The sequence below is a fragment of the Taudactylus pleione genome, unplaced genomic scaffold, assembly GCF_031769625.1.
Source record: "Taudactylus pleione unplaced genomic scaffold, aTauple2 ptg000073l, whole genome shotgun sequence".
Classification (NCBI taxonomy): Eukaryota; Metazoa; Chordata; class Amphibia; order Anura; family Myobatrachidae; genus Taudactylus; species Taudactylus pleione.
Window position 1 is genome coordinate 6751134 of NW_028284475.1, and position 15268 is coordinate 6766401.

At 44.5% G+C, this 15268-nt stretch overlaps 1 protein-coding gene across 1 annotated transcript in view; it reads right to left on the minus strand.

The window, feature by feature from the left end:
* The window catches only part of LOC148532594 (high affinity immunoglobulin gamma Fc receptor I-like), a 44321-nt gene extending 36739 nt beyond the window's left edge, over nucleotides 1–7582 (minus strand). Inside the window, exons 1-2 of the mRNA XM_088467521.1 lie at nucleotides 7552–7582; nucleotides 2327–2347 (exon numbers count right to left, since the gene is read on the minus strand). Of these exons, the coding sequence (XP_088323647.1) occupies nucleotides 2327–2347; nucleotides 7552–7582 (52 nt within the window). The remainder of the gene's footprint in view (nucleotides 1–2326; nucleotides 2348–7551) is intronic.
* Nucleotides 7583–15268: the final 7686 nt, after the last annotated feature.

Below are 15268 nucleotides of genomic sequence, written 5' to 3' on the forward strand. Positions count from 1 at the left end.
TGCACGCTTATTGCCTGGCTTTGGATGTACGTAATATAGATCTCTTTTTCAAACATTGCTGACATTCCAGGATCTAGGCGATCAGCAAAATGGTTTAAGACATGAACAGCAGCAGAAGGCAGTCATAGCTGCAAGGCCAGGTAGTAGCACGGTCTGACAACTGGCCAGGTTCTGGCAGGACTGTCACAATATCATAAACTGTCCTGCACAATCAAGACTGTGGGTGGGGTGCACTAATTATCAATTATACGGTCAATCCCCCGAAAATGCAATTTTTGGGAGTCTGACCACATTTTTCATATGCTTCCAATCAGATCCCCCTCCCCAGTGGGTGTGCCATCAAAGGCGGCAGGGAAGCCTGAAACAGTGGCAAGGTGAAACGCGATGGGCAAAGTCAGTTGATAACAGCAGACTTTTTTTTTTACCTTTATGCCCTAATTTAAAGCTTTCAATTATTATTATGACTAAGGATTTATTTTTAGCTTTGATAAAGTGGTTTCCCGCTATCAGTTATGTCTGGCTGCATATAACAGCCACTTTCCCTGATGAATTGGAACAGTGAGGATTGCACAAATACTACAAATCTTGGCTATGACCTCCCTTAATGCTTAGCCTGTATCTGACCTGCCAATAATATGTACAGTATGAACCTCAAAGTAGAGAGAGTACCCCTTAGAGGCCCCTTTTCTCCTCCTTATTTCGACCACTGTAAGAGCTGGATCTGAGTACTGACATGGCGCTGACTTACTCATTATCATAGCCTGAAAATTAGTTGTATAGTCTTGATTGACAGCTGGGGAGGCATTTCCCTTACATGATACATGAACCACTTAGTGGAGCACCAACCAGAGGAAGAGAAGAGGGAGATGCAGGAGGTTTGTATGGAGGACAATACTCTTTAAAAAAAGAGCCACACCAGCAATCTGACCACCAGGGCCAGCTCGAGGGCCACTGTAGCACAACGGCCACTCGAGGGAGCCAACCCATAGGGGGCACAGTGATGTTGCCATCCTGGCCCATACTCTGTGGTGCCTATAAACAGACTTCTGGCCTGGGCAGCACTGGGCTAATCTTTTGGGCAGCTCATACAGCCCGGGCTGTGACCTTTAAACAGTGACGCGGTGGTATGACATCATAGATCACGCTCCCGCAGAGTGCACTGCAGTGACTGGTGAGGTGGCTTGCTGAGGGCTAGTGGAAGTGACTGGCTGCTGCATCTGCAAGTTCTTCTACTTAAGTTCTGACAGTCTGTGTTGAAGTCGGTCTTCAGAGTATTTCAGGGCCGGCTCTTGGGGCGTTTGACCAGTGCGGTCGAACAGGGGCGCCACCCCATAGAGGACACACTCCTCCCAACCATCAGATGCCGGAACAACAGGACTGTCCCGCTGTTCCACCCTCAGGCCAAAGCGTCCCTCGGGCGGTCGGGTACCCACACCGCCGCAGCTCTACTTTGCTAAGCAGAGCGCGAGGGTGTCGGTGAAGCTGAATGGATGCCACACGCACGACGTCCATCCAGGGCAGGTAGACATCTGGGGAGTGCTGTGCTTGCCCCCAGCCTGACATGAAACGGGAGGCAAGCCATACACAACCCCCCCCCCCAAAATATCATATAGGGGGACGTGGTCTATGGGAATTAGGCCACGTCCCCTTTGGGGGATGGGAGGCTTACGGAGCCGGCCCTGGCGTGTTTTATTTTGTTACAGTGAGGGCAATGAATGTGTATTTTTCCTTAGAGGGCTGTGAATGTTGTTTTTATTTATTTTTTCTACAGTGGGGGCCAAAGTTTGTGGGTTCCATTTTTCTCCAGTGGGGGCAAATCTGTGATTTTCTTTGTTCCTGTGTTTGTGCATGGAGGGGGCTCCAACATCTTTTCACCAGCTGCGAGTAGACCAGGGGCTATTTTGGCATTGTTGATATACGTTATATTATTACGATGTACATGCATTGGCCAGTGTAATCAAAAATATAAATGCCTACATGCTGAATACAAGCCAGTTACAGTATATTGATTAAGAAACTGGTCACTTCCTTTACATTGTTGCTAATACTTCCATTGCCAATTAGTCTTTGAATACGCTTTAAAATGTATCCCAGGAGCACTGCAATATTGAAATGTATTTTATTAAATTTGTCGCAATGAAAGGACTGTCTAGTAATGTATAATACTAATCAGCAATATCTGAAATAACCTAAATAATGGATGTGTAATGTCTACAGTACATACAATATACAGATTTTACAGCAAGTGAGTGTAATAGACTCAATGATTAGCATAATACAGAAATAAAGCTGATAAAATAACAAATTTCATAGACCATATACTCACGGGAAAGATCCATAAAGGAAGCTGAAACAGAAGATAGTGTGTTTGATGTAACCAATATAATACCTTAAAATATATATGTTTATGGTTTGGCTGTTATTAACGGTTCTACCACATTCGGTCACAAGTTATGTAATATCAAAGCACATAGCGTTTCACATACAGTAATAACGGATTAGACATTTTGGGGAAGATTCATTTGCGGACGCTTTTCCGTACGGCCGCTGCAGCCATGCGACTATCTGCCCGTGTATGGCGAGTATCCACACGTCTGCATGTGGATGGCCGGCCCACCCGCCCACTGACCTCAAAGCCGCAGGCATCATCATTAGTATCTGCACTTCCACCCGCCTCATGGTGGTACAATCAGGAAAGTATGCGCTGTGTGAATATGACGCATTCGCAGTCGAAAAAAAAAATATATATATATCGTCTAACTATATGCGTATCCCCACTACGTCCATCAGGACTATAATGCCAAATGCATTGTTTTGTTTTTGTTTGTTTTTTTAAAGCAGTTTAAAAACCTAGTAAAATATCTTCTGACAACTAAACAAAGGAAGGAAGTAAAATATTAAAAATAGAATAAAAGTTTGCAAAAGAAAATAAAAAAGCAGAATTAAACGGCAAATAGACACGGTTCCTCAGACAACAGTGCAGGGAGTAATACTGATAAATGGGAAATGTTTGGCGTTGTATAACTTGAGGATTAAAAATTCTCAAACAAATACAGTTGAGAATCACCCAGATTTACTATATTATAAACATTAAAGGAGAGCAGAATTTTTAAAACTGCCCAACAAAAAAATGCACTTTATTATGTCGATGGAATTTGAGCATTTGCAGGCAGTACTTGGCCTTTAAGTGCTCTTATTCCTATACCGGCCACACCACATAGCAGAATGAATGAACCATTGTTCTCCCAGATCTATACGTAGCCTATGAGTTCCACAAATTGTAAAATGTACAAGTGAAGTTTGGAGCAGACTCCAAAAATCATCTCACTGTAACTTTGCAATTCAACTAAACAGCCTGAGGCCCGTTACTGAATATACGCACGCAATCTGCCGATTGCATCGTAGGGCGCAAACCGGCCACTGAGATGGGTGCTGCGATCGCAGTGGCTATGCAGACCCACCGCAGAGTGATTGACAGGAAGTGCCATTTGTAGGTGGTAACAGGGGGGTGGTCAGCCGATCGCAGGCATGCCAGTGGGTTTGCACGCTGTTGCAGGGACGTGCATAAATTATCCACTGCGATCCCATACACAGACCGAGGCCTGATAGCGGGCGTGGTTAGCATTTCTGAGTAAGGTCAGAGCTTATCTAAGTGTGCGTGAGGCTGCGATGGTACTCGATGTTACCGATGGTTTCGCAATTCTGCCAAGTACTACGGATGTGTGCAATGTAAAGTGGGCGTCCTTATGTGGTGCTGAGATTGCATTGCGATCGCAGTTGAACTGCGTGTGTACACCAAAAATGTGTGATTGTAGGGCCTGATTCCCTACGGATCGCAATATTTTTTTTTTTCTTTGGTGCGGTTTTGGTTTTGCACACAATTGTGGAATAAGATTTTTTTTAAAAAAAACAAAAACATTGGAACGTTAGAGCGCACGCAACATATTCCTGACATGAATTTAGTCAATATTCAATGAGCGCCACGTGTGCTCTCTCAGGAATCTTATAGTCGACAATTGTAATGTTGGCAGTGAAAAGGTCGACATCAATGTGGAACATCAATATCGATATGGGTAAAAAGTGCAGACAGTCAAAAAGACGATACATTTACAGTAGGGCAGAACCACACACAGCGGCATCTACTGGTGGTTGTCCATCTGCGACCTTATGGCACAACAAGCTCCTTCCCTTGGGGACATCTGTTCAGCCGAATGTGCAAGGTCTGAGGCTCCAACATTTAGCGTCCGTACACCGATTGGTGGTGTATAAGGATGCACCATCGAAACTTGCAGAAGCCCTATGCCAGGCACAGTGTCTGACCATGGCCTCCTATTCCTGCGCTGTGCAGCACCCTCTTGCACCGAGACGCCGGCAACAACTCCCATAACACACTGAATGGACCATTTTTACGTTCTTTTCTAGCTGCCTCCCAGCCACTACGCATCACATTTCTGATACCATCTGTCCCGATCGCAACAGCACCTGTCTGCTATGTATAACACATGCGCTGAAGGACTTAAGAAATGTTCACGTAGGCACGGTTGTAAATAAATCGCTCAACTACACGCGCTACGAATCAGGCACATAGTGTCGACAGTTAGAAATGTCGACATGCAAAATGTCGACGCATACAAAAATGACGGCAAAATACATTTTACGGACTCTGCTTAAAATTGCGTGCCGACATTACCTCATACATGCCTACCCTCCCGGAAGTTGCGGGAGGCTCAATTTTTTTTTTCGGGTAACCCCCCCGTACCGCCGGAAGGGTAGGCACTTCCTAGTGAAGTGGGCAGAATAAGGAGAATTTTCGTGCAGACAGCGGGTCCGCGACTAGGGGGTGTAGTTATTTCTTTTATCACTGAATTTATGGGAAATGTGTGGCGATTTTGAAGGTCGGAGGGCCACACAATCAGCCCCTGAAGTGCACCAGCCTTGTCCATCACTGGTCTGAATAATCCTATGTAATTATATCTATTCAGAAAATGTATAAAACAAGAGATATAGATATATATATATATACACACACCAACACCCACACACACACCCACACCCACACCCCCAAACACCCACACAAAAACACACACACAAACACACACACGAAGCTGAATTAGAATGAAACTGGAAATAAATTGGGAGGGGAGTTCCAAATTAATGAAAGCAATGTTCCAAGTAATCTTTTTATTTTGTAAACACTTTCTTTCAGGAGGGAAGTATTTCAGTTCCGTAAAAAACTGAACAAAAAAACATTTATCATTGTAAACAAAATACACAAAAGGACTTTCTTGTACCCCGTCCACATCAGTATGCCGGGTCGCACCCAGGATTTTGATTACAGGTCCATCCTGGCTGCAACTCGGCTGAGACACCTTTTCAGACTGGAGGCCCGACCCATCAATAACGCCGTCACCACCATTACGCGCCGAGCGGCTCTTCCTATGCAGTGAATGGGACCCGGGTTACCCGTTCACACTGCATCACGAAACGTGTTAAACCCATATTCAACCCTTCCCGTGACCAGAGTTGAAATGCCGGGTCACTCGACCTGGCTTATTTTAGCCTGGACCTTTCACACTGCCCAGTAACCAGGGATTCTGCGCGATCACATACATTAACCCGATTTATTGGAGCAAGTGTGAAAGGAGTAATAGACTTTTAGGGGTATTTAATATGGGAGCGATAACATCGTTTTTGCGTTAATATCGGAGGTATGACGTCATTATCGCAGGTTTTACTTTTACACCGTATTCAATTTCAAAGACTTATCGCAGTTTTGAAAAGTCTTTGATAAAAAACAGGGATAACTTTTCACCATTGAATAGGAGTCGAAAAAAAGTGCAGAATTGGGGTTTAGGGGTGCAGGCTTTAAAAAAATAGCCTGCACCCCTGGGAATGACATTTAAAAAAGAACTATAAAAAAAAGTTTAAAAAAATAGGGACACCCCAAAAAAATTAGTTTAAATATTGGGGTAAAAAAAAAAAAAAAAAAGTGGGAAAAAAATGATTAACAATAGGGAAATAGGTTCAGGGCTATTCTGCAACTATGCAGCAGATGTATTCTAGAATAGGTTATTAGCGGCAGGTGTACTCTAGAATAGATTATTAGCGGCAGGTGTACTCTAGAATAGGTTATTAGCGGCAGGTGTACTCTAGAATAGGTTATTAGCGGCAGGTGTACTCTAGAATAGATTATTAGCGGCAGGTGTATTCTAGAATAGATTATTAGCGGCAGGTGTAGTCTAGAATAGGTTATTAGCGGCAGGTGTACTCTAGAATAGATTATTAGCGGCAGGTGTAGTCTAGAATAGGTTATTAGCGGCAGGTGTACTCTAGAATAGGTTATTAGCGGCAGGTGTACTCTAGAATAGGCTATTAGCGGCAGGTGTACTCTAGAATAGGTTATTAGCGGCAGGTGTACTCTAGAATAGGTTATTAGCGGCAGGTGTACTCTAGAATAGGCTATTAGCGGCAGGTGTACTCTAGAATAGGCTATTAGCGGCAGGTGTACTCTAGAATAGGCTATTAGCGGCAGGTGTACTCTAGAATAGGCTATTAGCGGCAGGTGTACTCTAGAATAGGCTATTAGCGGCAGGTGTACTCTAGAATAGGCTATTAGCGGCAGGTGTACTCTAGAATAGGTTATTAGCGGCAGGTGTACTCTAGAATAGGTTATTAGCGGCAGGTGTACTCTAGAATAGGTTATTAGCGGCAGGTGTTTTCTAGAATAGATTTATAGCGGCAGGTGCACAAATGCAGAATTTTTAATAACTTACTTTAGGGACTTAAAAATATGCTAGTACCCATTTTCATGTACCCCAAATTTGATGGCACCACTTAAAAAAACGAAAAAAATAACCTAAGTGCTCTTCTGCAACACTTCTTCAATGTCGGGAAAAAAGCACCTGCTGCGGCTATTTAAATACTTTAGGGGGGTCTTACAATTTTTTTGAGGAAAAATTCGTAACTTTACGCAAATCCAACTTTGGAGGTTCCAGTTTTCGTTAATTTTATATTGAATACGGGAATAAGCGGGAGCGCGGCCAATACTTTAACGCAGGTAAAAACTCCGATATGAAACGTTAACTTCGACAGTGAAGTTAACGTTTCATATTGAATACCCCTCTTAGAGTAGCAGTTCGTGTGAAGTGTAGTAAAATAGACAATGAAATAAACAATGTACTATAGCGCTTTAACAATGGATTTATTTTATCTACGCTCAGCTCTGATGTAGGAATCGAACAATATAATCATTTACTTGCAGAGAGCATTGCATTGAAAATGCCCCCAGAATAAACCTATTTACTCTTTACCACCATTCATGATTGTAACATGTATGAAGATCTGTGCTGTTACTTACAAACATGAAAGATCACATTTCCCCAAACTGCGCTTTCATTACCGGTATAAATCACAGATGGCTGCAAACCCCACACTGACATCTAACGCAGCACAATATTACCCATCTATAACTGTGATTCTATCTCTGATATCCCGATTTCCACATATCTATTTATCTGGTCATACAGAGATAGTAAGAGTTACTGTACTTACAGATTAGGATGATGGATGCCAGGACGGACATGGTGACTACGCAGTGTGTGCCAGCTACCAGTCTGCAGACACTAAATCACTTCCTCTATATAATACACACTTTTACAAGCCAAGACCAGGAACTAGTTTAGCACCCAGCCTCAGGGGGTATATTTACTAAAGTGCGGGTTTGTACAAGTGGAGGGGTTTCCCATAGCAACCAATCGGATGCTAGCTATTATCTTCTTGATAACCGATAAGTAGAACCTGATTGGTTGCTATGGGCAACAACTCCACTTGGAAAAACCTGCCCTTTAGTAAATATACCCCTTAGTGTACCAAACATTTTTATACGGCATAAGATTAGATAAAGGGTTCCCTGGCAGTAAAATCCACACAACCACTGAGAAATGAAAACTGCATTTAATGTCCTGGTGCCTATAGCTCAATGACAGATCAGTGTTACATGCTGCTATTTATTGTACATTGCTGACAAATTGCAAACTAGGCTACTTTATAATTCTGCTCCCAGGAAGAAGCCCGGAGAGGCGATGCAGCTGACCACTTTGGGGGCGGAGACAGGCTCTTTACACCATTAGGCTCCGCCCCATCACAGCAAAATGCTGTGAATCACAAGTCTGTGGGTGGGCAAAAAAGACGATTTGAGTAATGTTAGCCCCACCCCTTACCTACGGATTGGTGATTCTCAGTATTATCTCCCCATCCTGCCCACTTCACTAAGATGTGGGCAGGATTTGGGAGATGCACTTCTGGGGGGTGCAGGGGACAACCTTAAAAATCGGTAGTCTCCCGCACCTTCTGTAGGTATAAAACAAATGAAAGATATGGGAAGAACTCACCTTTGTTATCTCTTTCTACAAAGTCCATAGGGTCCACAGGGGGACCTTGGGGGTATAGGCGATGCAGAGTCATCCGGGCACCTTGTGCAGTAAATATATCTTCCCAGGATGCACTCCCTCTTGGGTCTCCCTCTATACCCCACCCCCGGGCCAGAGGCACTCTCAAATTTCTAGCAAGCCAAAGGAGGATAAAAGAGAAGTCTGGAACACACAAGACTCACATTCTCACACAGGTGACCAGAGTGAAGCCCACCTGAAGCACAGGTGCGTCAGGGTGGGTGCCCTGTGGAACCTATGGACTTAGAAAATTAGATATGGTAAGAACTTACCTTTATCTCTTTCTACGACTTCAGGGTCCATAGGGGTCCACAGGGTGACCTTGGGGATGTCCCAAAACAGTACCTTCAAGGGTGGGGACGCTCCTGTACAGAGAGGAGAATTTGCCGTCCGAAGGATGCATCCTGAGAGGCAAAAGGTATCAAATGCAGAATACCTCAAAAAAGCCTGGACCGAAGACCACGTGGCCGCCTTACAAAGCTGAACAGCCGAGGCGCCACGGCGAGCTGTCTACGAAGGACCCACAGACAGAATGAGCAAGAAAGATATAAAGTCTCACTACGGCGCTGTCCACAAAAGGATTGATTCAGGAAAAGTTCAGTTGTTATTTCGCAGAATATACAATGGGTTCTTCTCCCTATTGGGGTCACCACTATCGACCACAATTTCTTTTGTACCTCCCAAAGAAAAAAAAGGGGATAGTGTAATACTGAATCAATCCTTTTGTGGACAGCGTTTTAGTGAGAATTTATATCTTTCTTGTAATTGTGTTAAAGACTTTGTAAGGAGATCTTTGAGTCTATCACTGGCTGCAGTCCTACATGCGCAGTTAAAAGACGAATATTATTTCAGATGTAGTAGAATGAGCATTGACCGAGGGCGGCACAGGAAGGCCCTCATGAGTGTAAGCCTCAGATCGTCACGCGAAGCCATCTAGCCAAAGTTTGTTTATTGGCAGGCCATCCCTTCTTGTAGAAACCATAAAGAACAAACAAGTAGTCTGACTTCCGAAAGGGAACTGGTACAGTCCACATAAATCCTGAGGGCACGCACCACATCCAAAGAGGCCTCACCTGCTGAGAGGTCAGGGGAATTAAAGGCCTACACAATAATTTCCTCATTAATGTGGAAACTAGAGACCACCTTAGGAAGGAAACCAGGGCGAATTCCGAAGCACTGCCCTGTCCTGGTGAAAAAACAAATGGGGAACGACAAGAAAGAGCCCCCAAATCTGACACTCTTCTGGCAAATGCAATAGTCAGAAGAAAAACTGCCTTAGCAGTAAGCCATTTGAAATCCACCGAGTCCAGGGGTTCAAATGGAGGGCCCTAAGGACAACAGCCAAATCCCAAGGCGCCACAGGAGGGACAAAGGGAGGCTAAATGCGAAGGACCCCCTGTAGGAAAGTGCAGATAACAGGAAGAGGAGCAATAGGTATGCCACACCCTGTGGTAAATCTTGGCAGAGGCAGGTTTTCTTGCTCTGAGCATAGTGTTAACCACCGAGCCGGAAAAACCCTTGGACCTTAGGAGGGATGTCTCAAGAGCCACGCCTACAAAGACAGACGACCCGGTAAGGTCAAGGACCTTGAGACAACAGGTCCGGATGTTGAGGCAACAGCAACGGAGTGTCGATGGAGACTCTGAAGATCTGAGTACCAGTGACGTCTGGGCCACGCTGGAGCCACCAGGAGGACAGTCTTCAGGGACTGTTTTAACAGCTTCACTGCGTTTAGTGACCCAACTCCGGCCGGGCACCCAACAAATCTGGGGTGCCTCTGGGCCGGGGACAGGGTATAGAAGGAGACCCAAGTGCATCCTGGGAAGAAAATTTTACTGCATAAACGGTACTCAGATGACTCTGCATCATCTATACTCCCAAGGTCACCCTGTGGACTTCGTAGAAAGAGATAACAAAGGTAAGTTCTTACCATATCCCTCATTTGTTTTATACCTTCAGAAGGTGCTGGAGACTAACGATTTTTGAGGTAGCCCCCTGCATCACGCAGAAGTGCATCTCCCAAATCCTGCCCACATCTTAGTGAAGTGGGCAGGATGGGGAGATAATACAGAGAATCACCAATCCGTAGGGAAGGGGTGGGGCTAACATTACGTCAGTGATCTATAGGCACCAGGACATTAAATGCAGTTTCATTTCTCAGTGGTCGTGTGGATTTTACTGCCAGGGAGTTTTTTTGTCTACTCTTAGTGCCCCAAACATTTTTATACTGCATAAGGGGTATATTTACTAAAGGGCAGGTTTTTCAAAGGGGAGTTGTTGCCCATAGCCACCAATCAGGTTCTACTTATCAGTTATCTAGAAGATAATAGCTAGAATCTAATTGGTTGCTATGAGAGACCCCTCCATTTGTATGAATAATAAAAAAAAAAAAAAGAAGGATGGATCTATACACACACACACCATGAATACATGTAGGAGATATGAGAAAGAAGTGAAGGTGGAATGAAAGTACAGCTCAGGTTGGTATAGAGATGCGCTGTTTCAAACAAACTAATTTTTTAAAAATTCCAAACCCCGACGAAAAAGAAAAACAAAACAAACAAAAAAAAAACAAAACAAAACAAAAAAAACACAGGAGCCACCACCGCAGCCCCCGTCCTGATAATGTACTACGAACGATCATAATACAGCCTGAAGTATGAGCACAAATGTAACATACATGGGTATAAGAGTAATATGAACAAGATCTATCATTACATAAAGACATCTGTGAAGTTCTACTTTAACACTAAATACAAAGAAAAGCTTCAGAAACAACCCCCTAAATTAGAAAAGTAGTGTAAAGAAATCACATGAGAGAACAGCAGTGACCAACCCGCGGCTATTTTGTTGATCTGATGCGACTCGCGCCCCCGCAGGCCCCCACTGCCACTGTGAACGCTGGCCTCAGAAGCGATCAGAGGCTAAAGGAGCTTCAGAGGCCAGTGTTCCCAGTGACATCACCCGCGATTTAAGGCGCCCGCTGGATCTAGTTAGATCCAGTAAGCGGGAGCCCTGACAGCGTGGAGCCGCCGATGCAATGAGGTTAGTACTGGTGGCACTGCATAAGGGGCATTCAAAAATGACTGAAAACAAGGATTGTCAAAAAAGTCCCACTAACACACAACTTGTATATTTTCAATGTGCTGGCCCCGCCTCCAGCGTGGCTAAAAATGTGGGTGTGCCAAGGTCATGCTCCTACAAACGTCATACCAAAGGCGCACGTACGAAAATGGGGCATGGCCTTGTGACTGCTAGGCCACACCCCCTTTTGCATTCGGCGCACGCATACCATCGGCTCTGTAACTTGACCACAGATATTTTGGGCTCTTCACCTCTGACTGGCTGGCCACCCCTGTAAGAAGGTAATCCACATGTCTTATCCAGTGGAAATGTTAAATATGGAGACACATGGTCAAAGTCATAAAGATATGTCTAGCAGGAGAAAGACGGAGACTTAAATAAGTATCACTTCATGTAACAGCCCCTAAGAGACCTGGATACAAAGGTAAAATACATACAGAGGGGGGTGATATAAGTTGCCACAGACACAATAGCAACGTTCCAATAACTAGCAGAGATGGCTGAAAACTATAAGAAACAAAATTAAGATTTCATAGGTTGATCAATGACTTCTGAGGTGACCAGTATAGAGCAGTCTCCCCAAGTGTCTCCAAGCTGCAGTTTACGGTCATTACCGTGGGAGAAACAGGTAACAGTGTCCATAGCCAAGCTGGAAAAGTTACATGTTTCACCTTTACAAATGTCTCAATAAGTCAAGAAAAAATAGCAGCTATTCTTATTCATACCACTGTGTACATCACCGCCACGTAGGCTTTTATGTCAGCATGTATGTCGACGTTTTGGACCACTCTCAGTCCATTTTCAAGAGCACCAGTTTCTCAGCAGCGTCCGGTTACATGCAGCATCACCATTGTGAGAGATCACCCAGCACTTCCCTATAACACACTGGGCAATCAGCCCCTGCACCTGGCACAGGTCATCAGCACCAGCTTGTGTTCCCCTGCACTGAGCATGTGCCAGCTCCAGGCACTCATTACTTCCCATTATGTACCTGTGCAGTGTCCAGCAAGACATAATATCAAGGGAATCACACAGACTGTCAGTTCATGTGCCTAAAAGGTACAAAACTTCACTAGATTGTACTGACCACTTATGCTGCATACACACGTAAAGATTTTCTGTCCAACCATCCAACTAGTTGATTGGTTGGAATGAAAATCTGGTAAGGTATGAAAGCAAATGACAATCAGCAATTTGCTCCCAAACGCCACAAAAACAGATGAAAATGGTCGGTCAGACAAGTTTGTTAAATATTTGATCTAGGGGCGTGGCCTGGAAGCCGAGGAGGAAAGCTGCATGGAGTCGGGGCTCCGTTACGATTGAGCCTGCTGATCCAGTCCCTCCGGCCGTGCGCGGTGCTTCTTGGCTCTCCTACCGCCACAAGCCATCTCTGCCCCCAAGGCGGGTGTTCCCATTGCCTAGCGGGATCCTGGTTCCCGGACTCGGGCTGCCGGACCTCGCGGCCTACTGCAGACGCGGTGCTGGGTTCCGGCCCTCGCCTCCCGGCTCTTGCATCGCGCCTGGTCCACTGCCAAACCCCGCGACGCTGGCTCACAGACAGTCAGCTGGTGGGCGCGAGCAGCGAGGGGAACACACGGGGACGCCGCTGGACGGGTCCCCGCGACCGCATATCATAATTGCAGAAGGCAGACGCTGGCTCCCTTCAAGGTCCTTTTACAGACGGCGCCATTTTGCAGACACTGCATATACAGGAGACAAGGTACTGTGTGTTACAAGTTAAAGCCCTATACTGGAGAACGTACAGCTGCTTATAAACAGAAGTCTTGCAACTCTATACTTCTTTTGAATCCCCAGCTATAGCTGATGATAAATTTGGCAATATTTATGTACATATCCTTTACTCTGGGGAATAGTTACAGTGCCAGCTTCTACCACCAGATGGTGCTCCAGCCCTATTTTTCAAGTTACTTCACAATTATTTGAAATGTAAAGGATCTTCTGTCTGTGATCACAGCCATTTCTAAGCAACACACTCCTCAGTATTATCATAACCTGGTGAAAATTAGGACCAATCTCTACATGGATAAGTTCATGGCTCCACAGCCCACCCCCAAGGCAAATCGAGCCAGGGGTAGTAGCAAACGTACAGATCAACCTACAGACTCTGTGGAAAACATGCCACATACACATAGTTCCGAACCCGCTACTACCCATAACACAATGGGCCCGGTTCCTGCTCCTCTCTCATATGCAGAGATAGTTAGAGCCATTAAAGAAACAGTGGAACCACTACTGCAAAACCAAGCGGATAAATTCATGGGGGCACTGGCGGATATTAAGACGCAAATGTCTTCTGTCTCACAACAAGTGCGTGAAAATGAAAACAGGATCGGAGTCAACTTTCATGAACTTTCGGAACTAAAACAACAAGTTGCTACCATGTCGACCACTCAACAACAATTACTATCCAAGGTAGACGATCTGGAAAATAGGTCCAGACGCAACAACCTGCGACTTCTGGGTCTTAAGGAAACGATTAAAGGCAACGATCTTACTAAATTTCTTCAAACCGATCTCCCTGAGCTACTCGGCATCTCGGCTGAACTGAATAATTTTGAGATAGAACGAGCACATAGATTAGGTCCTTTTCGCGATTCTAACATCTCACGCCCTAGAGCTGTTATCTTCAAGTGCTTAAATTTTCGTCACAAGGATCTGATATGGTCAACTGCTCGACAGAAGGGCCCTCTTCAGTGGGATGGCCAACGTATCCTCTTGTTCCAGGACTACTCCGCGGAGGTTGCCAGAGCACGCAGAAATATGTCCCCTGTCTGCTCTCAGCTCATCCAATTAGGGACTCGCTTCGCGCTCTTATTCCCAGCTAGACTTCGCATTTTCTCATCTCAAGGCCCTAAAGATTTCACAGAAGTTGCTGACGCCCAAGCTTTCCTTAATGAAGTAAAAGAGTCCTCGGACCCCTCCACGATGGATCATAATGATTGATTACGGGAAGATGTCCCATACCTATTTTGATGCCTTTACCAGGTTTTACCCTTTTCTTCAAAAATATGTTTATAGTCTGATTTAGGATTATAATTACATATATACTTGTGACGTTGCTTTATAGTTATTATTAAGACTATTGTCTTTTTTTTTTTCTTTTCAATAGGCTGAGATCAATGACTATAGTTTTGGTTATATGTTTGCATTTGATTCGCAATCTCTGCATATAAGTATCTATCTTTATTTTCTTTTTATGTCTATGTCCATTTGTCTATTTGTTTCTTTATACTGTATGAATCACGAAGCTCATGCCCTTCATAGCTTATTTATGACTTATACTAGAGCCGACATTCATATTATTATGAACCTACCTAGCACCGACCGGTATTATGGGGAGTATATTAACATTTATACTATACTTTTTTACTATTTGCATTATCTAATTTCCACACCTTGTGATGCATTCCCACCTTAGGTTTTGCACCTGGAATGTCAGGGGGATTCACTCACCAGTGAAAAGAAAGCGCATATTGACATATCTTAATAAGCTTAAATCTGATATCACTTATTTGCAGGAGACTCATTTAACTCCCACAGAACACGCCAAGCTAAACACACTGCACCACCAGGTAGTGGCGTCATCATCATTTGGTTCTAAGTCACGTGGAGTGGTAATCCTAATACGCAAGGGTATTCAATTCGATATTCACTCCTCTGATGTGGACCAAGAGGGCCGATACATTCTTATGGATGTCACGCTAGACGGCACTAGA